At 43.2% G+C, this 21,146-nt stretch overlaps 1 protein-coding gene across 5 annotated transcripts in view; it reads right to left on the reverse strand.

Moving 5' to 3' along the window:
* Positions 1-21,146, reverse strand: part of sema5a (sema domain, seven thrombospondin repeats (type 1 and type 1-like), transmembrane domain (TM) and short cytoplasmic domain, (semaphorin) 5A) — a 113,255-nt gene that overhangs the window by 11,979 nt on the left and 80,130 nt on the right. For all 5 annotated transcript variants that reach the window (XR_006841448.1, XM_046371649.1, XM_046371648.1 and 2 more), the window contains 2 exons: positions 12,712-12,937; positions 382-591 (listed from right to left, as the gene is read on the reverse strand). Coding sequence is in view for 4 of the 5 variants with exons in the window: in XM_046371649.1 (XP_046227605.1) it covers positions 382-591; positions 12,712-12,937 (436 nt within the window). In the remaining variant the exon portion in view is untranslated. The remainder of the gene's footprint in view (positions 1-381; positions 592-12,711; positions 12,938-21,146) is intronic.

The raw sequence follows: 21,146 nt of genomic DNA on the forward strand, positions 1-21,146 counted from the left end.
GGCAGCATAATTACCCAGCAATGTAATTACACACTGGAGCGCCGCAGGGATTGTCTCTGATTCCTGTTGTAAATTGGGGTCTTCGTCACACCTCTTATCTGCAACTGATTTCTTTTGTGGTTCCTGATGATTTGGTAAGTCATTTTGTCAGTGTAATTCTTTATCCATTAATCAAGGAAAAACATAGCTTCAGTATGGTGCGGAGTAGTGTGTATTTATCTGTGTGTGAGTGAAAAGGAGAGCTGGCAAAGTAATTGACTCCTTGTCTTGTATGTGTTATCTCTGTGTGTGCTCTATTTATTGTGCCAGTTCTGTTTGTGTGTACGGTATGTGTGTTTTTGCAGCTAAAACGTAGCATACATTTATGTGTACAGTTCTTACCTGGACAAGGAGTGATGTTACACTCCTGATACTCCTGTGCTGGCCCCAGGCAGGTCTGACCTCCATACCTGGGCTCTGGGTTACTGCAGGTCCTCTTCCGGCTGCGAATTCCCCTGCTGCAGTCTCTGCTGCACTGGGACCAGGAACTCCAGGACGACCAGCCACCGTTCACCGTGTGGCCTGAGATCCTACCAAGACGAAGCACCTCTCCTGTTGGGAACAGAGTGGGGACAACATAAAAAATTAGATTACTGTCAAAACTATTTTGATTTCATAAAGCTAAAAATACCACAGGTCTAATGCTTTTCTCAGCATTAAGATGACATTTCCTGAAAAACACCGCTGTTTTTTTTAATAAGAAAGCGGGTGATAATTGTCCTCCCATGCCGGCATCACTTTGTGCATTTGTTCTGAAGAGCAAGATGAGGGCTGAGAGTCAAGAGCGGCTCTTGATAAGAGCACCTTTACTCTAAAGCTGTTGGAGTATCAGCATCTCTAAAAGCTTTTGCTTTATTTGTGCTGAAAGAGCAGTATCCACTTCATGTTTTGTGTTGTTATGAAGTTGCTTTCTACTGTAAAGCAATTTGACGATTTTCATTGAAAAGTTAACTGCCAGAACATCATGTACATACAGTGTAGGTGCTGTCATCTGAGGTTCTGTTTGTTTACTATTAATTTAATATCAGTTTTCTACATTCCTGGTCCCAAGAGGATGAGGCCTAAAGACTGGCTTTGGAGTGGTAAACCACCATCTAGTAATTTGATGAACTCGGTAATCAACTATCTTTCATCAGAATTGCCAACACGCACAAATGCTCCAGAAACACAACAAAATGGAAGAACATTTCACAGAGTTGCTAGCATGGCTATAGACTTATAGCACTTTTTCATGTAGCCTAATGAAATTAAGTAAAAAGAACTAAAAATCTTTCATTTTTATCTTCGATATTTCTTATGTCAGGTATTTGTACCAGTTGTACCATTGCCATAGAGCAGAAAAGGTCAGGAGAGGAGAGAGGAGAGTTGAGTTCCTGCCTCAAGTGGAGGAGTTTAAGTATCTCGGGGTCTTGTTCACGAGTGAGGGAAGATGTGAGCGTGAGATTGACAGGCGGATCGGTGCAGCGACAGCAGTAATGCGGTCGTTGTATTGGTCCGTCGTGGTAAAGAGGGAGCTGAGCTGTAAGGTGAAGGTCTCAATTTACCAATCAATCTACGTTCCTACCCTCACCTATGGTCATGAACTTTGGGTCGTGCCCGAAAGAACAAGATCTCGGATACAAGCGACTGAAATGAACTTTCTTCGCAGGGTGGCGTGGCGTGGCGCTCCCTTAGGGATAGGGTGAGGAGCTCTGTCACCCAGGAGGAGCTCGGAGTAGAGCCGCTGCTCCTCCACATCGAAAGGAGTTGGTTGAGGTGGCTTGGGCATCTGTTTCGGATGCCCCCTGGATGCCTTCCTGGGGAGGTGTTCCGGGCATGCCCCACCGGGAGGAGGCCTGAGGAAGACCCAGGACACACTGGAGGGACTATGTCACTTGGCTGGCCTGGGAAGGCCTTAGGGTCCACCCGGAAGAGCTGGAGGAAGGGTCTGGGGAGAGGGAGGTCTGGGCATCCCTGCTCAAGCTGCTGCGCCCGCGACCCGGTACCACACTGATATCGTCAGAAATCAGATGCATGAATGTAATCCATCTTTTAATTCTTCACAGACCTCTTGTCATTCTCTACAGATGGATTCAATGAGAGCTGAGCGTGTCCTGTCAACACGCAAACGCGCCCCCTCATCAAACAACATCAGCTGACTAATCTGTGTACTCTCATCTGGAGTGAGTCCAATAGAGGTTTCCTAATGAAATATGAAACAATTTCTATTAAACTATAATTACCACATGCATTAATCAGAGTCGTGGAAACGAGCAGAGAGAGAGAGGGAGAGAGAAAGTTCTGGCCTTTTTTTGAATGAAAAGAGTGAACTCATGTGTTTGACTGAATGATAATCATGTCCAATGAAATGGCAGTCACTGTCCAAGCACTTCTCTGATGATTCACTCATTCAGCAAACTGGGCTTTTATCTACTTTTTTTGATAACAATGGAAGACTTCAATTTGTGTCTGTGCTGCTTCGGCTTTGTGTCGCATTCTGCTCTTTTTTGCACTGTCACTTTCTCTTTGCTTCTAAAGGAAACTATTTTGTGTTGTTGAGACAGACAACAGAATCACATCTGGATCCTTGGGTCTTAACCACTCGACCATGCCACAGCAACCTGCCTTGTTTGTCTGATTCTGTTTCTAATCTCTTAATTTATCTTTTTCTATGATGCGTATCTCATTGGTTTGCTCGCTACCTCTCTATATTGTCGTCTTCCTCTCTGTCTATCTTTCCCATTAACCTTCCCCTTGCTTTTTATCTCCGTCCCTCTCCCCCTCTACCTCCGTCCTCCAACCTGGCCTCGTTGTTTTGTCAGCATGCTCTTTTCACTGACTGTTAGCGTGGCGCGACTGTTTTGTATTCTCAGGGAGATGACAGTGTGTTTACCTAACCCAAATCCTCGACCTCTTCATAACTACGGCCGACCTTGGCAGTGCACAGGCTGACTCACCCAGGCATCAAGCTGGCGTGAGTGCTGACAGGCCCGTCGAGGCTCCCGCTCTTTATCGATTCTGAGCAGGCAGCAGCACGGACGGTCCTGCCTGCCACAGTGACCTGTAGTCTTTATCAAGACCTCTGTAGCCCAAGACACTGGACTGCTGCTCTGCTCTAAAGGCAGTGGAGTACCTTATAGTCCTCCCCTTGTAAACATGTGCATACACATTAAAAGATTATAACCTGGACACACACACACGTGCACTAAACACCCATGCGAATCAATGCAGGTATGCACAAAGCGTGACACGTAGTTCCACTAGACACACACAGCACTCCTCTCACTTAAACTGTTCAAGCTTTGGCTAGAAACTCTGATGTACTGTGTGTATTGTTAATGCCACTTCACAGGGTCTGCCCTCCCGTCGCAAAAACAAACAGTATGGTGCCCTCCCTCTCAAATAGGTAACGACTGGATCTATCGATCTGCACAAGAACCACACACAGGCGGGGAGAATTAATCCTCGCTCTCCTGACGAGCTGGGTCGGGCCAAAACTAAGAAGGACACGGCACAACATCCAATAGTCCCCGCTGCAAAGAAACTAGGGCAAGAAAAAAGTTCCCTCCTCCCTCCCATTGCTCAACCTCACACCCTGCTCAAAGGCAAAATACACTGTAAACAAACTTATGAACTTCAGTGCGAGAAAGGAGTTCACAGAGCAATGCATGTGTGGTAAAAAAGAGGAGAACAGGGACTCTGCAAGGCCACACAGTCACGCAACGCTGTGCAATCTAATGTACTGTACAGGCAACTGTAAAGACGCCGAAGCAGGGAAGGCGTGAGAGGGATGTAAGGAAGGAAAAGACAGAGACGAAATGACATCTGCGAACCAGAGAGACAACTCTGCTTTGAGACAGACGGATGTGAGAGACGGGGAGGTGGAAAAATCGCTAACTTTCAGCAGTGAAGGGAGATAAACTGTCATGTGTGAGTTTTATCACTGCCAGACTAACACCGGACCACACTGAGAACAAAAAAGTGTTCCTTCCAGACTGTCCTAGATTCAGAACCACACGTTTACTCCACATTACTCTTCCTCCCTCCCATTAGATCAGCAAAGCCTCCCTATGGAGGAACCTATTTCTTTGATTGCACAGATGGCTGTTTTTGCATGTGTAATGCCACATAAAACCACAAAACAAGGACTTCTGGTAGGGCTGGGTATCAACTGAAATAACCGAGTACCAAGTAGCACTGAAACTCCTCCAGTCAAACACCACCTGCAGTCCATTTGGTACCCGGATCTAGAAGTCATACATTGAAGCCCCATACGCAACTGCTTGCTTCCAATCACATGATGGGTATTAAGTACTCTAATAGAATCAATATGATTTTAAGGATACAGTTAATTCCATTTTAGGCTCTGGGTTTCAGTGGAACAATATGACAGCACTCCAGGTGCTGTTCTGAGATCTGCTGAGCGACGGTCGACCGAGAAACCTCCAGAGGGATGTGCTCATGGAGGAGCTAATTAAAAGTTTGTAAGGGCACAATTAAAACGGCAAGCCCACAGAGCATGAGGCATCAGCGCACAAATGTGCAGAAACACAGATGCGCAAATAGTCAAGAAGAGGACATACACGCTAGGCTGATATGAACACAGAGAGTTACCGAAAGTTTAGATTTATTGGACTGACGTGGTTTTAGCTCATCTTCTGTCTATAATGTTTGGGCTTATAAGGATGCAAGGTCTAAAAGCAAAATATTACCTACTTGTAGCAGGAGCCATATTTGTTTACCCTGTGGAATTTCCTAGGATTTAACGTACAAAGGGATTTGCTGGAGATTAAACTCAAGTTTATGGCTGCATTTGTAGACCACATCAAATTGCACACCGTTTCCATTACTGCTAACGTCTGACATCTAAAGTTTCCATCCATCCAACAGCAACCTTTCAATGCCACAAACTGACAAACTCTTCCTACTGTTTTCACAATGTCCGTGTTTGCTTGCCATTTCTCCTGTGAGTTTGACAATGTAACTCACCATGATATAAGACTTTCAGCTCCTGACTGACAATTTGCCCTTGAAAGCAACCTCAAGGAGAGTGCTGAAAACGGTCTCTGTTGTTCCAGACTGTGACAATAACACGACTTTGACAAGAAAATTAGGGCAACTAAATGTTTACTGTGATGGATTAAGGCCCACATGCTGATTTCAAGTCACCACGAGTGAAATGAACTGAAACCTGCTACTGGTTGCAAAGTGGAAAATAAGCCTAAAAGTTTGTGTTGTGTTTGAGAAAATTGTTGTCATGTAAAACCCATTAAATGTAATTTTCCATTAATGGGTTTAAGCACACAAAGCACTGGTGCTATAAGTAATTCATCAAATTAACTTTCGAAGCTAAATCTGTAACTTTTTCAAGCATGTGCTCTCTTCTGCGCCAAATTCCTCAGCATGAATGGGCCTTCGTTGAATTCAGCCTTGGCACATTTGCTCTTAAGCTCTCTTTTTGTTGCTTTCTGTTTCAGGGAATACAACAGAAAAAAAACAAATACCACAAGTGAGAATTCAAGACCAGTTTCTTCATTTATCCTCCTTGCCAATACAATCACAGGTAACACAAAATACCAGCTGCTACTGCTGGCTGCAGCGGCGGGCATTAAGTATACGTGTGTGATATTTGTAAGTGCTTTCAAAAGAACAAACCACCTGCAACAACCAGAAATTGCCAACAAACAGGACTAACAGAATTGATTTTTTTTTTTTTTTTTGCTACCTCAGGTAACTTGCTTCCATCAAAGAAAAAGCCATATCCTTCTCCCTGGTAATTTGAAGTACCACAGCACTGCTCTGCACTGTGCAGTAGCATCCAGGCTGGAAAGAAATAGAAAATTAAAAAAAGAAAAAAAAAGCCCCAAAGCAAAAAGGGAACCAGTGTGAGTGACGACATTGAAGCAAGACAAGCACATGAGTGTCAGAGTTAGAGAGAGCGCAGACTTGTCCTGGGTAATTAGAAGGTACCGTCAAAACCTTATGATGTTTAGAATAGACCTAATTTCATGCAGGCATGTTGAGCAAAGACTTGCTTTGTGCCAGTGAAGTAGATTTGACAGGCAGTTGTTGTGTGTTTTGTTTTTATTTTCCATCGCCTATGCTGATTTGCTAATTTGTTGACTCTTTGTCGGCAAAATCTGTGCCACTGTGTGAGTGCCGTGTTGGGGCAAAATGTGAAACAGACAGTGTATCATCGCCAGTCCAGTGGGCCTGGCAAATGTGGTGTCGAGGATAATTGCAGTGAATTGTGAACTCCATCTGACGGTAATCTGCGGAGAGGCCAAGGGTTACATACTTACATGAGGCATAACAGACAGAGAGACGTCTTCATCAACAATTTGGTGAGAGCAACTGTGCCATAAGAGATGCAGCTATGTCACATATGAAGGCAATGTGACCCAGACTGATCGGGCAAGAAAGACAGACGAAAACAGAAAAGAAAAGCAGGAGTGAAAAAAGAATTTATTGCAATTTATATGAAATTAAGAGTCATTGTAGGTTTGATTCTTGTGTACATTTTTCAAAATAAAGTCATGCCCTTAAAAGTGCTCATCATTAATATAATTCTTTTTCATGTGACTCTCTCTTTCAGATTCATTATTACAAAAGCCACTGCCTTTTAGGGAGATTCAACTTAGATCTTCCATTTTGCACCTACTGGCTTCACTTCACCTCCACCATCACCAGCGTCTGAACTCCAAAGGAGTCGTATCCTATCCCCTGACATTTTTGGCTCTTACTTCACGGGAGTCTTATCACTAAAGACCCTCTCTATCTTAATGAATATTGTTTTAAATTACATTTCCAGCCGACTCTTACTGAAATACACAATATGTGGTGATTCAAACATCAGGGGAAAAGTGTACTCTCACACCCTTCGGGCTCTAACTTAAATTTAACAGAATAAATCAGATGAATTTAATTTAAATATACATGTATTACTTTGTACCAACAGAAATAAACACCTCAGGAGCCAACTCAGCTCCACTGTGTTCAAGTATTAGCTCAACCAGTTGTGTTTCTAACCCTGACAGACACTGTGACGTCCACAGAAAAACAGAGTGAGAGAAAGACAATAAGCACACTGGAATGGTTGCCATCCGTCAGCGGCGTCCCTCAGCTCCGTCCTGTGTCTACTCAGTGTCTGCTCACGACACCCGTGCGGGAGAAACTAATCTGTCACCCATGAGGAGGCCCTGGCCTTGATATCAGATCATCTGAAGTGAAACACATCAGGCTGCTGACATGCCAACGTTTCTCCGTGGGTAAAAAAGAAAAAAAAAAAAATGAAGCCATCACTCACTGACGCAAGCCAACAAAATTACAAACTCGCAGCCCTCTCCAGAAGCGCTTTCTTTTACCTCAGTGTGTCTGCTTATGCCTTTGTGAGAAGCAAATGGAAAAACACCAGGATGATTGCTCGATTTCAATGCCTTTTTAAGCATGATACTACCACTACTGCTACATCATAAAACTAGCGACTGAACTTTTAACTCCTATGTCGAGGTATTGATTACATCAGGCAGGCATATCTGTTTCACAGACATATGGCTTCGGAGACATCATTTAAATTGTCGGTTTGTGCAGTGGGCTGGCCCAGGGCAACAGAGACAAAGTGGCAAATAACAGAGAAGTTTGTTTGTGGAGGCTGACTAATGACAGAGGGGTTTGAATCCTGGCAACCGTGGGAGCGTGAATTCCAGCTGTATGGCAGGTAATTGACAGTTTGGGAAAGCTGAACAGTGAGAGTCCACTCATAGCTTAGCAACCAGAAGAACACGCTGAAAGCCTATCAAGCTTTGCATTTCTCACAGGGATGGAAGATAAGGATTACATTTAGTCACATTAGTCATTTGTGTTCTTGTAGTAGGTTTCCTTTTTAGAACAAATATTTGAAGAAGAAGGTCTGCATCTTAACCAGTCACTGATGCCACAGTGGACTGCTACTCCAGCGAGCCATGTGAGACGTTTCTGTCAAAGCTGTGACAGCAGAGCGACTTTCAGCTCAAAATGGGAGAAGCTTAGTGGACGGGTTATAGTGGGACAGACGGGCTGAGTGGACGGGTTATAGTGGGACAGACGGGCTGAGTGGACGGGTTATAGTGGGACAGATGGGCTGAGTGGACGGGTTATAGTGGGACAGACGGGCTGAGTGGACGGGTTATAGTGGGACAGACGGGCTTGAGTGGACGGGTTATAGTGGGACAGACGGGCTGAGTGGACAGGTTATATTATACATTGAGGATGGTCAAGCAGCGAAGATGAACCAAGAGCAGACTGAGGACTTTATTGTGCACAAGGCAAACATACTGACGTTCAGACAGGTGAATACATCCACTGCGTTGCCTAGCAACATAGCGTTTTGTGTGTGTGCGTATGTGTAAAACTTTGCAGCTGTCTTGGCAGCACAGCAGCAGTTACTTCTTTTCTCTACACTATTGTGAATTTCCCCACTGCGGGACTAATTAAGGATTATCTTATCTTATCTTATCTTGTCTTGTCCTGTCCTATTATTAGCACCTGCTGCTGTGTCCATAGCTTGTTTGATTTATTTATTTGTTATTTATTTTGTCCTTTTTCCTGGATAATTGTAGAGGCTATACGGAGGGAAGCTGTTGTATATCTATAGATTTTTCATTAAGAGGAACTGGAGACAAGTCATCCATCTTTACGTGTGTCCATGTGTCCAACCCACAGTCCAACCCCACAGTAAAGCATTCATAAATACTATGTATAATACTTAAATACTCATGCATTAAATAGGTAAGTATTATATGAAGATTTACTGTATTATTGAGTGAGGCAAAGAGCTGCATAATGGGCAGCGAAAGGGAAGCCATGTTTTATAAATTATCTCTTGATTTTCTGTTTAAAAATACATGTCTATATGGGCAATTATGCAAATGATTAAATGTTTGCTTGTCATTCAGGCATGTGAAAAGTGGAAAAAAAAGGGAAAAATGGCTACAAAAGCTCCAAGACTAATAAGTGGGCGTACATGACAAGAGAGGTCTTTAAATCACTCAGATCTTAAGTAATTAACTCATCGCTATCATTAAGCTATGATCACTGATATGAAACAAGTCAGTATGTTATATAAAAGCTCATTGTAAATGCTTGGCTAATCATATATTTATAATGTATCTCTCATAATAAAGACAGATATAGAGCTTAATATGAGAGGCAACCAGAAAAAAAAAGGAAAAGAGAAGCTGAAGAGAGGTCAGGAAAGTTTCTAACATATCTCACGCAACAATTCACTCTCTCCAATGATGAGATGATGGAGGGATTAACTCTTTATATCGGTGTGTCACAGGTGAGACTTTCAGGTGTGTGTCAGTAACAATGCACCTCGTCTCCACATCGTCAAATGTCAGCCTTATCTGATGGCTCTGATGCTCAAAAGCACAAAACATGGTGACATTCAGCCAGAGCAGGGCGAGACGAGGAAGATCTCAGACAACGTGGCAGACTGGCCTTTTCACTGAGCAGCTGGGAAGCAACATCGAGACGGCGAAAGACACAAGAAGGACAGTTTTGGCCGTAAGGAGACTTTAAATTGGCTTGAAAGTCTCTTAATGCTAAAGATTTGGTAAAAGGATAATGTCTTCTATTCGCACACACAATCTCTACACACACCTTACCTCACTGAAAAGTTTTACTTTTAACATACACAAACATCTTTTAGGAGTAACACTTTTAACAAACAGCTTAAGGGATTATGATTTGAAATTCTGCGGTTACGTTAAAGTTAATAATAATCTTCATTACTTTCACAAATGGCTGAACTCGTCTCTGTGTCTTTTGGGAGTTTAACTGAAGGCTGATGTCAGTCTGTGTTGAGTGTATTCACAGAACGTACTGCAGGATGCGTTAGTTTACGGAGGTGGAGGAGGTGGAGAGTCTCTCCTAAAATAAGACAAATGTGCCTCTTTGGAACTTAAAAACAACATCTTTTTCTTATGTTGTGCCTCTCCTGCAGCCTGCTAGCCTGCTAGCCTGCTCCTACATTCAGTTAGTCAGCCTGTAGGCGCGGACAGGACTTTTATGGAGTCAGTCACAGTAAAAATCTCCAAACCGTCTGCTGGCTGCTTGTTAAACCACAGTGTCCTGTTCTTTATCTACTAAGTGTGACATACAGAAGATTTGATAAGTGGGTTTGTAAGATTTGGAGCTGTTTAAAGGAACCTTTCAGTCGAAGAAGTTAGAGCCACGTCATTAATTACTTTATTTAGTAAACTTAATGTTATTTTCCAATGTGTAGCTTATTGCATTTTTCAAGTAACTTGCCCAACACAGCTCATATGGCAATCAGTTTTATGACGGCTCATAATGGGAAAGTGCAGGTTGTGCATGGAGCTCTAATCGAAACTAAGCCACCCGATGCAAATAGTAAATCTTTATCTGGTGACACACCATTCATTTTGGGTGCTCATCATCTCAGAGGGATCTCGGCATCCTTTTGCCCCAGTGGTGGACATCAATACAAGCTGCCACTGTGTTGGTAATTACTCTGCAATGGCTACTTGCTTTAAGCACCGTTGTCTGCTGTCTTGGATTTGGATGGTGGGAGGAGGACGTACTGGGAAAATAATATGTACACACGCAAACAGCTGCACATATCCAACCGCCTACAAAAAATTGAAAAATTGGCAAAAACACACAATAAGCCTCCCTTGCACACACTAACACACAGATACACACACAAGTGCTCTCCAGACGGATGGTAAGCTTGATAACAGTTGAAATGAAGAAGTGGATCGCTGAGAGTCCACCCTCTTTCATGAGCTGAAACTCCTCGGAGAAGTGACTCATATCGAAACCTGGAGACGAACAATCGAGGCGGGACAAGAGGAGAGGTTGTGTACACCTGAGTAGGTCTTGTTTTCACTCAGGCCGCACGCTACATCTGCAGCGAAACAGATTTTTTTGAAGAGAGAATAAAGTGTTTCATATTCAACGTTGAAGTTTTTCCTCCTTAAAACCCTGCAAGGTTTCAATAAAAAGAAGAACCACATCTCTGAAAAAGTTTTAATGTAAAAAGAAACAACTGTTTCACTGAGCATTTAAATGCTTTTATTAATCTGATACAAATTTCCAATTGTATTAGCAATGTAGACCAGGCATTATTGCCTATAGTGATTTCAATTACTTATCTAAGCATCAATAGGAGGAATACAGATGTTGATAATCTTTGGCAGTGAGTGTATAATGAAGCATGCATGTATGAACAGAACTTATGTAAATTATAAATTATGACTTCTCCTCCAAAAAAGGAGTCTAAATGTGACCTGCAATACTGCTGGTGCCTAATTTCCACCTTCACAAGGTGAGTTAACAGTGCTTCCTGATGCCAAATTCGTGAAAATAACACCTATGCTTGAACATTGGGCGTTTTGAAGCTTGTACTGCACAGCTCACAAATCTCCATCTGCCTGCTGCATCCCATACAGACAGACTGACACGTTGTCAAAAGCCTTCGTTTTTCAGTTTGTATAATAAACACTGAGGCTAATCTGATGTCAGGGCTTCTGGTGACAGCCTCTAATGAAACATGCAGTGTCTCTTACTTCCTCATGTTAATCTGAATCAAGGCATACCTATTAAAGCTCAAGTCTTTGTTCCCTAATGTCTCAGATGTGTGGCTGTCACTCTTCTTAAGGCTTTGAGCCGACAGTCAGGTTTTCTCTGTGCCTGCCAGCATTCATTTAAACGCCGTCAGGAACATGTAAGTGTCAGCTTCAGGGATGTGAAGAGAACGACTTGTACCAAAGACAGCACAGGAGGACGGATGAAGATTAATAATCAGAGTGCGATCACAGAGGAGAAAACCCCAGAGATAGCGTACATTAGGACTAACCCCGGTGATTACCGCAGCTTGTGACATTTAAGTGGTGTAGTGGCAGACCACCCAGAGACACAGACGAACTCAAAGTGATGGGAGGCCACCGCAGCTTAGGCAGGCGCTAACTCCAAAGCCCTTAAAAAAAAAATCTGATTTTCCCTCTGAGGCAAAGAGCCACGCCATAAACAAACTTTAACTGCTGCATCTTCATTTGAAGCCTCTTTGCTGTGGTGTGGTGCCAACCCGCCTGTCTCCCTTCTAATATGGATCCTTCCAGTTGACAACATAAACAACTTGTCAATTAGCAGCCTGTTTGTACAAACGCTTACAGCGTTTAATTCACCAGGGGTGTGGCTGCACGAGACTGTGTGGTGCGAGGGGGAATAGCTGGGATGACGGATAAAGAGTGTGTGTTTGTGCTTCTTTGCAAGACTATAATTTGAGTTTGCGCATTTGCATCAGCATGGGAGAGCTAAAACCAGTTGTAAACTGCTGATCGGCTTTGCGGATTGGAAGTTCATTAACACGTCTGACGCTTTGATCTGCCGATAAAGTTGAGGCGGATGGGACCGCAAACACATGGGCTGATTAAAACAGCCCTCCTTTAACTTCGCAAGACAGAGAGAGAGACAGAGACAGACTCAGAGAGAGGAAAAGTTGGAGGAGGTAAGGAAAAAGGTTCTAATGAACAACACGCACACAGACAGAAGGAATGGCTTGAGGCATGGAGGCCAATAACTGGCGTGCAAAGATGCAGAAAGCCAGCTGGAGTGAGATAACACGCAAACATCCAGAGGCTGAGATAGCTGGACAGAGACCATCTGTCTCCTCCCCTCTGCACTCACCGTCAGTGGAGCAGCCGGTGGAGCCATCACTGGAGCAGTAACGCATCTCGATCCTCTGCCTGCCCACTTCCAGCAGGCTGGGGTCCGGGATGCGAGCTTTGCAAGTGTAGCGGAAGCGCTGCTCATAGTGGCCGCCGTTGTCTGAGATGTTGACGGGGGTCCAGGGAGTCCAGGGCGTGGTCTTCTTCAGGTCGGGACAGGGCAGGGTGTTGCAAGACTGGTACTCCTACAGTGACAGAAGGCATTTTCACTGCATTTAGTGTCGTTTCATGGCAACCACGTTTGCAGGCAGGTGAATTTCACGCGCAGGAGGAGATAATCACAAAACATTAAAAACAAAAAATAAACATGACAAGCTCAGACAGAAATTTGTGGTGTATTTCTTAAGCATGGTAATGGACAGGACAAAGGCTTTTGAAATTCTCTGCAATGACTAATATGGAATTAAACAGCTCGCTTTATGAGGAAATAAGCAGCCTTTTCAAAGCTTGCATTATCATCCATCCTTGAAAGCCCTCTTGCTTCCAGTTCTGGCAGGTTTACTGTACTGCATGTTGCCAGATCCAGTACCACTCATCCTCCAAAACATCCCTTACAAACCAAATGAGTCTGTTTTCCTGACCACAACACGGCCTGCCAGTCTTCATGCATGCACCGACATATAGATGTATTCACATTACAGTGGTATGAAAAAGTTTGGGCACCCCTGATCATTTTCAGGATTTTCCTTTATAAATCATTGGTTGTTCGGATCAGCAATTTCAGTTAAATATATCATATAGCAGACAAACACAGTGATATTTCAGAAGTGAAATGAAGTTTATAGGATTAACAGAAAGTGTGCAACAATTACTTAAACAACATTAGGCAGGTGCATAAATTTGGGCACCCTTGTTGTTTTATTGATTTGAGTACCTTTAGCACTAATTATTGGAACACAAAGTTTGTTTGGTAAGCTCATTGACCCTTGACCTACATACACAGGTGAATCCGATCATGAGAAAGGGTATTTCAGGTGGCCAGTAGCAAGTTGTTCTCCCTTTTGCATCTTCTCTGAGGAGTGGCAACATGGGAGCCTCAAAACAACTCTCAAATGACCTGAAAACAAAGATTGTCCAACATCATGGTTTAGGGGAAGGATACAAAAAGCTGGCTCAGAGATTTAAGCTGTCAGTTTCCACTGTGAGGAACATAGTGAGGAAATGGAAGACCACAGGCACAGTCCTAGTTAAGGCCCGGAGTGGCAGGCCAAGAAAAATCTCTGATAAGCAGAGGCGAGGAATGGTGAGAACGGTCAAACTCAACCCACAGACCAGCTCCAAAGACCTACAACATGATCTTGCTGCAGATGGTGTCACTGTGCATCGTTCAACTATTCAGCGCACTTTGCACAAGGAGATGCTGTATGGGAGAGTAATGCGGCGGAAGCCTTTTCTACGCACATGCCACAAACAGAGTCGCTTGAGGTATGCTAAAGCACATTTGGACAAGCCAGCTTCCTTTTGGAATAAGGTGCTGTGGACTGATGAATGTAAAATTGAGTTATTTGGACATAACAAGGGGCGGTATGCATGGCGGAAGAAGAACACAGCATTCCAAGACAAACACTTGCTACCCACAGTAAAATTTGGTGGTGGTTCCATCATGCTGTGGGGCTGTGTGGCCAGTGCAGGTACTGGCAATCTTGTAAAAGTTGAAGGTCGCATGGATTCCAGTCAGTATCAGCAGATTCTTGCCAACAATGTTCAAGAATCAGTGACAAAGTTGAAGTTGCGCCGGGGCTGGATACTTCAACAAGACAACGACCCCAAACACTGCTCAAACTCTACAAAGGCATTCATGCAGAGGAACAACTACAACGTTCTGGAATGGCCATCTCAGTCCCCAGACCTGAACATTATTGAAAATCTGTGGTGTGATTTAAAGCGGGCTGTCCATGCTCGGAAACCATCAAACCTGACTGAACTGGAGATTTTTTGTAAAGAAGAATGGTCAAAAATACCTTCAACCAGACTCCAGACCCTCATTGGAAGCTATAGGAAGCGTTTAGAGGCTGTTATTTCTGCAAAAGGAAGATCTACGAAATATTGATGTCATTTTTCTGTTGGGGTGCCCAAATTTATGCACCTGCCTAATGTTGTTTAAGTAATTATTGCACACTTTCTGTTAATCCTATAAACTTCATTTCACTTCTGAAACATCACTGTGTTTGTCTGCTATATGATATATTTAACTGAAATTGCTGATCCGAACAACCAATGATTTATAAAGGAAAATCCTGAAAATGATCAGGGGTGCCCAAACTTTTTCATACCACTGTAAGCAATTGCCAAACATGGCAAGAGGCAAAGAAGCCAGCCAGGAAAGGTCATTGATCAAGTTTCATTTATAACGAAGGGGACAAGATGGAGGACAGGAGGGAGATAGAAAAAGAGGAGAAAAAGTGGAGGGAAAGAAAAAAAAGAAGGCAATAATGGCAACTCTTTCTCCCATCTGCATCTGGCTTTGAGAGCCAAGCAGTAAAAATGAAAAACGCTGCACTGAAGCTCTAACAGCATGATATGTGGGCCTCATTCAGAAGTCTCATAAGTATATATTTTGCCTCCACTTCTCTTAGCCAACTTCTATTTGGACTAGTGGTGGAAAGGAAAACAGTCTACTTCTTCTGGGCTGTGCCATATATGATGATACTATTCAGGGAGATAATAGGTGGGTAATAGGCAGTCCAGAACCCTTTTGTGCCCAGATAAATAAATAAGGAGGTGGAGGTAGAGATACGTCTGCAGAAAATGACACCACAGAAGAGTAGGTGAGATGGCTGCCATTTTCCTCACACTTGTTTATTTATGCCAAATAGCCCCTGAGTGTCTGCCAGACCTTGACAAAATAAGATAAGAGTTCTTTTCTGCACATCCGTCAGCCTGTCACATGAGATAGGCTGACAGGTCAGCCGAGGAGAGGAGCACTGTACATTATACAGTATGCAGCTCTGTTTTTTTCTCCTCTTTTATGCTCTCTCCTGGTCTCACTTTCCATCCATCCATCTATCTTTATTTCTTTTGGCATCTTTTTCACACACTGAGCATAACTCGCTTTGTGTCACCTCTCCTTGTTTCTTTTTGCTTCTGCATGTCTGCTTTATCTTTTTCTCTGTCTCTCTCTATACATCCTCGTCTGTCTTCTCCTTCTCCTCCTCCTCCCGCTTTCCCGTACCCTCCTGCCTCTCTTCCCTGGGGTACCAAGGTTAAAAACACAGGGAGGATTTAGATTCTGTTAGGGCCCCGTGATGAATGAGGGTGTCACCTCCACCGCACTTCCTGCCTCTCTCCATCTAGCGCAGTAATCATCTCCAGACATTAATATTTAACATCATCACGCATCACAGACCAGCCCATGATCAGCCAATAATATAAAGGAGAAGAAAGTCCATCTCGGCGTCTTGCTGCCGCCTACAGCGAGAGCAACACATGGCATGAATGGGGTGGAGGCAAACGATCTGAGTGTTTGTTGTGTGAGCTGTTGATGGTGGCCAAACACAGTAAATATTTAATGAGGCTTGTCTGGTAAGCGTTTTTTTTTTCCTGTACTCTCTTAGGATTAGCGTTGATGCAGAGGGCTAAGGAGATAATTACTGGGTTTAAAGCTGAACCTCATTCAGAGTCTCTGAAGGCATCCACATCAAGTGCAGTTAAAGTATACACAGCGAGGTGGTCAGTGTGTGCATAACAAAGATGAGACTGAACAAACACGAAAAGCTCTGTGGCATGTTGAGAGGACTAACAACCATGCACTGGAACTTTACAGACATATTTTCAAAGCAGATCGAGGGTTTTCACTTTTTTTTTTAGCTTCTTTTTTGTTGTGAAGTTCAGGATACTTTGACACAATCTGAGAAGGAAAAATAACTTGCTGGTGGAGCTGCTCAGCCTGTGAGATGGGATGACAAACAGATATTATTTGATTTTAAGAGGTCACAAGCGAAAAAGGTTGGTATCAACTGACCTCACAGTCTGTGGTGCAGCTTTAGAAATTCGGTGGTAAATTTTTTACCCTGCAGATGTTTATTATTGTTTATTAATGTTTATTTGAAAAATGTCTGAAGTATGTACAGAGGGACAATAACAAAGATCTGAGTATTTGCAGTACATATGCGAGACTTGCCTGACTTTTATTTTGAAAATCCAATTAAAGAAAAATCAACAACAAAAGTGATAATATTAATAATGCTAGCAATGTTAATAAACTGGGAAGGTGAGAACATGACATATTGCCATGAAGATATAGTGGTTTCCAGAATCATCCACCTGGAGGTCTATGATATGAAAAAAAGAGACCTCTGCTGTTGACTACGACATCCAATAACAAAAGTCGAAGGGCAATGGACAGTTTATTGCATTTTCCTCCAAAAAAAACGACAGCCCTGTTATATTGGCTACGCACCTGAATACAAAATCTGGTACAATAACAAAAACAAAAACAGTCCCCCTGCTTTGAGAGTGGAAATTTTATAACGTTTTGAATAATGCATTAAAAATGGACCTGAGGACGTGAAATAAACATCCGTATATCTCTGCCCACAAAACCCCCCTAAATCCAACACACACATACACCCACGAGCGAATGACATTCACTGAGCCAGAGCAGCGAATAGGTCACTTCAGGCATACATTACATGTTGGCCATGAAAATGTCCCTCTGAATAAAATAACCGCATTTCTGATTAAACTTTGATTCACTGTTGAAACATTGAGGCAAAAGGAAGATAATCAAAATGAACCATTTAAATGTTTCATCTCACTCTTTCCAGTTGATGTGGCGAACTCATAAAACAAAGTCATAAACCTACAAGAAACCACAAAAAAAAACAGGAAATGTTCCCCGCCTCACTCACATCTCAATTTCAGAGAAATTAACCGAAAGTGAAAACACGGTGGAAAGCAGTCGAATGTGACAAGTGGCATGTGGAACACAAAATTGGATTCAATTAGTCCGCTGATTTCGACTCATAGCCGCGCCCCCCCAGGCGAGAGCAGTGATATGCATTATGGGCAAATGGAAAGCAGCGATTTTATGCTGTGCAACACCTTTAACAGGCAGCTGCTCAGAGACGGGCAGCACTGTAATGTGTTTTTGGCTGGAGCTCAGGAGAGCCGGGCCGGAGGACGCCTGATAGCATCTTTACTTCTCCACACAAACAAGCTGCCTGGTTGGTCAACATGGAAGTGGTGGTCCAGCTGTGTGTGTACGCAAGACTGTGTGTATGCATGTGTCAATTCGACTACAGGGTGAAAGTTTGACTTCAGGCTTGCACTTTGAAACTGATTTGCGTGTGTGTGAGAGAGTGACGCGTGTGCATGTTTATAAGTTTATGCATGGCTGAGTTATGGATTTAGGCTGCTCCTATCTCACTCTGTCTCCAGCTGCAGACCTTTTCTGCTTATTTTTTAGGTGTTATAGGCTGAGAGGATGCAAGTTGAGGAGGAAGAAGAGCCAAAAAGAAAAAGAGAGTGAGACAGAGAGACAGAGAGAGAGTGTGTGTGTGTGTGTGTGTGTGTGTGTGTGTGTGCCAGGACAGTGTTGTATGAGTGCTGGGGCAGTACAACCCTTCAGCCTCTCTCCTTATTTTTATAGAAGAATGTATGAATGTGAAGTGGAGAGTGAAAAACCGTGTGTGTCTTTACTTGTGTGCTGTGTGTGTTTGGGGGGAAAGAGTGTGTACATGTGTGTGTGTGTAGGTACAAAAGGCTCATTGTGGTGTCTGGCCAGCTGTGGGAGGTGAATAATAAGGAGTCGTGCCTCTCCAGCCTCCTACCATCATTACACTCATTATACTTCTTAGTGGACTGGGAGAGCTGCGAGTGTGTATGAGAGAGACCGGGAGAGGAAAGTGTGTGTGTTGCAAGGATGCCTACATATACACAGTAGCACCCTGACATTTAAGTGAACGGTCCAGATGTGAGATGTGAGTGACTAATCCTCTCCAGTGCCTACATCTCTATCTACTGTGGCTGAGTCCACGGAGACGGAGTCCTAATGTCCCTCAAGTCTCTGTGACACATCAGTTCAATTAGCAGCGCCGACCACAACACACTTTGTCAAACCCTGACTTCTCTCTCTCTCACTCCGTCTCCTCACCAGTCCGACTCCATAATGAAGCCTGCTGTCAGCCAGGAGCGGCTCTCTTGGCTACACACCAGTGTGCAAACACACACACACATACTCGCAGCAAATAAGACTGAACAATACAAAAAAAAATGCACGAGTGTGTTCACACATCGGTCTGCCTACACAAACACTGGGTCCTTAACTTTCATTCCACCGCCTGGCAGCACTGTTGAATTTATCGCAGGTAAATAGAAGAGCTCTCAGTGTCATTACGCAGCTCTGCACATCATCAGCTCTGCACATCATCAGTTCTGCGTGGCCCATATTTGACTTATTTAACACTGAGACGGAGAGTCAAGATTCAACAGAGAAGAACGTCCTTTTTGATCCGCGCCTGTGAGACATACTTGATGCATTTTATAGGACAAATTAGGAAATACCACGCATGTGAACGCTGCAAATCACTGAAGCACGCCTTTTTTCATCTAATAGTAGCAATTACAGTAATACATATTAAGCAGATATATATTTTTCATAATGTATGTTTTGATTGGAAGTGGATCTTTTTAAACATTTACTAGTGACTACGTGACTTAACTGCTATCAGATATGCACAACATTAGGGAAGACGTACATGTGACGTTAAATTAACATCTCAACTTAGAAACAAATCCAGTGGTGGAAGAAATATTTAAATTCTTTACGTAAAAGCAGCAATTACACTTAGATACATTACAAGTAAAAGCCCTGCATGCAAAATCTCGCTGAGCAGAAATACGTACTTAAAGTATGAAAAGTAAAAGTACTCATTCTGCAGTAAAATGTTCCCTGTCAATTTTTTAATCTTATACATGATGTTTTTGAATCAGAATACTACTGCACCATGAATGTTTGTTATACATTTCATTGCCGCGCACTAGTTTTCATTTGTACTACGTTTAACTTGTCTGATCATGATCGATCATGATCAATCATTCTTCCCTAACCCGCTCGTCACTCAGCCTTGACGAACTGCATGTGGGTTTCAACACTTTGTGCAAACTGCGCCAAAAGACTTGAAGTAATGTTGTATTAATTATTAATTATAATGTTGTATAGCCTCTTTTCAGAATACCTAACCTTTAATGAATAATTGATTCAAAATTTTGTGATTTAGAAAAAAAAATTAAATAAAATTCCTTCCAGTTTTATCCAAGGTTGGTTGATTTATGCCAGATTCTCTTTTCTAGCAGAGTTTTTGAGCTGCTGCGCAGGACAAGACAGGGTTAGTACATCAGTACATCAGTGCGGAGCCACCAGAGCCTCACTTGTTTATTTCCAGCACAGATTTTGCCTGCTCCTCCGGGGACTCAAACCCGTAATGCAAATACAGCGAAACGAGAAAGAGAGGGAGAGAAAGAGAGGGAGACGGAGCAGTGCTGCATGGACCGGGGCTCAGACTGATGAAGTTGCAGTCATGTGGCCTTTTGCATCAGCAAAATGAGGCACCGAGCACCTCAGGACTAAATACTTCCATGATGATAAGACTGCTGAGGCTTAAGGCAATGACACACAGGGCAACATGAGGGCATGTTTGATGGAAATTATGCACCTTGAAACTTTGTTCTATTAACCATGCGTGTGGCAACATTTAGTTTTTAGCAGGGTTGCAAAGTCAGTAGAGTCAGTGTTGTTTAAACTGAGGTGTCCTTGACCTGCTGAATCCCTACTAGCTTCACTTGAGCTGTTCTGAATCTGACTCTGTGCTATGAGCTCCCTGTGGAGAGGTTATAAGCGTAGAAAATTTTTCTTCTGGGATCAATAGAGAATCACAAAAACGTAACAACTGAATAGATTTTTTGCTCAGTGATTCGCTTTATGGCCTGCTGAGAGTGTAGACTGGAATCACCAGATTCAGTGCATGCTTGTGTACTTACTTAAAATAAGTTCCAAAAAGTTCGTTATTTCTCGCAAAGTTTCTCGCATGACATCTCTGTTGAACACCAAGCAGATGTTGGCTCACCACTGTCCGTTAATGTCTGGCAGACGCCTGCAGCTGACCGCAGGTGGCTGCGGCGATACCAATCCAGACAGGTAAACATGAACACACACGGCTACATGCGCACACCAACGTCTAAGACATACACAGTGTTCATCACTTCAGGTCTCAGTAGGGTGTCTGGTCTAAAAAAGTAGCTGCGATGACAGAAATTGCAACGTGTGTGTGTGATTATGTGTGTGTGGTCTCCTTCTGTTTAATTAAACATGGATCTGTCCGGGGGAAGAGAACACAGACAGATGGCACATAAAAAACAAACTCCATCACATTTTTCACTTTTTCTTGTCGGGGG

Source organism: Scatophagus argus, chromosome 18 (genome assembly GCF_020382885.2).
Source record: "Scatophagus argus isolate fScaArg1 chromosome 18, fScaArg1.pri, whole genome shotgun sequence".
NCBI lineage: Eukaryota > Metazoa > Chordata > Actinopteri > Scatophagidae > Scatophagus > Scatophagus argus.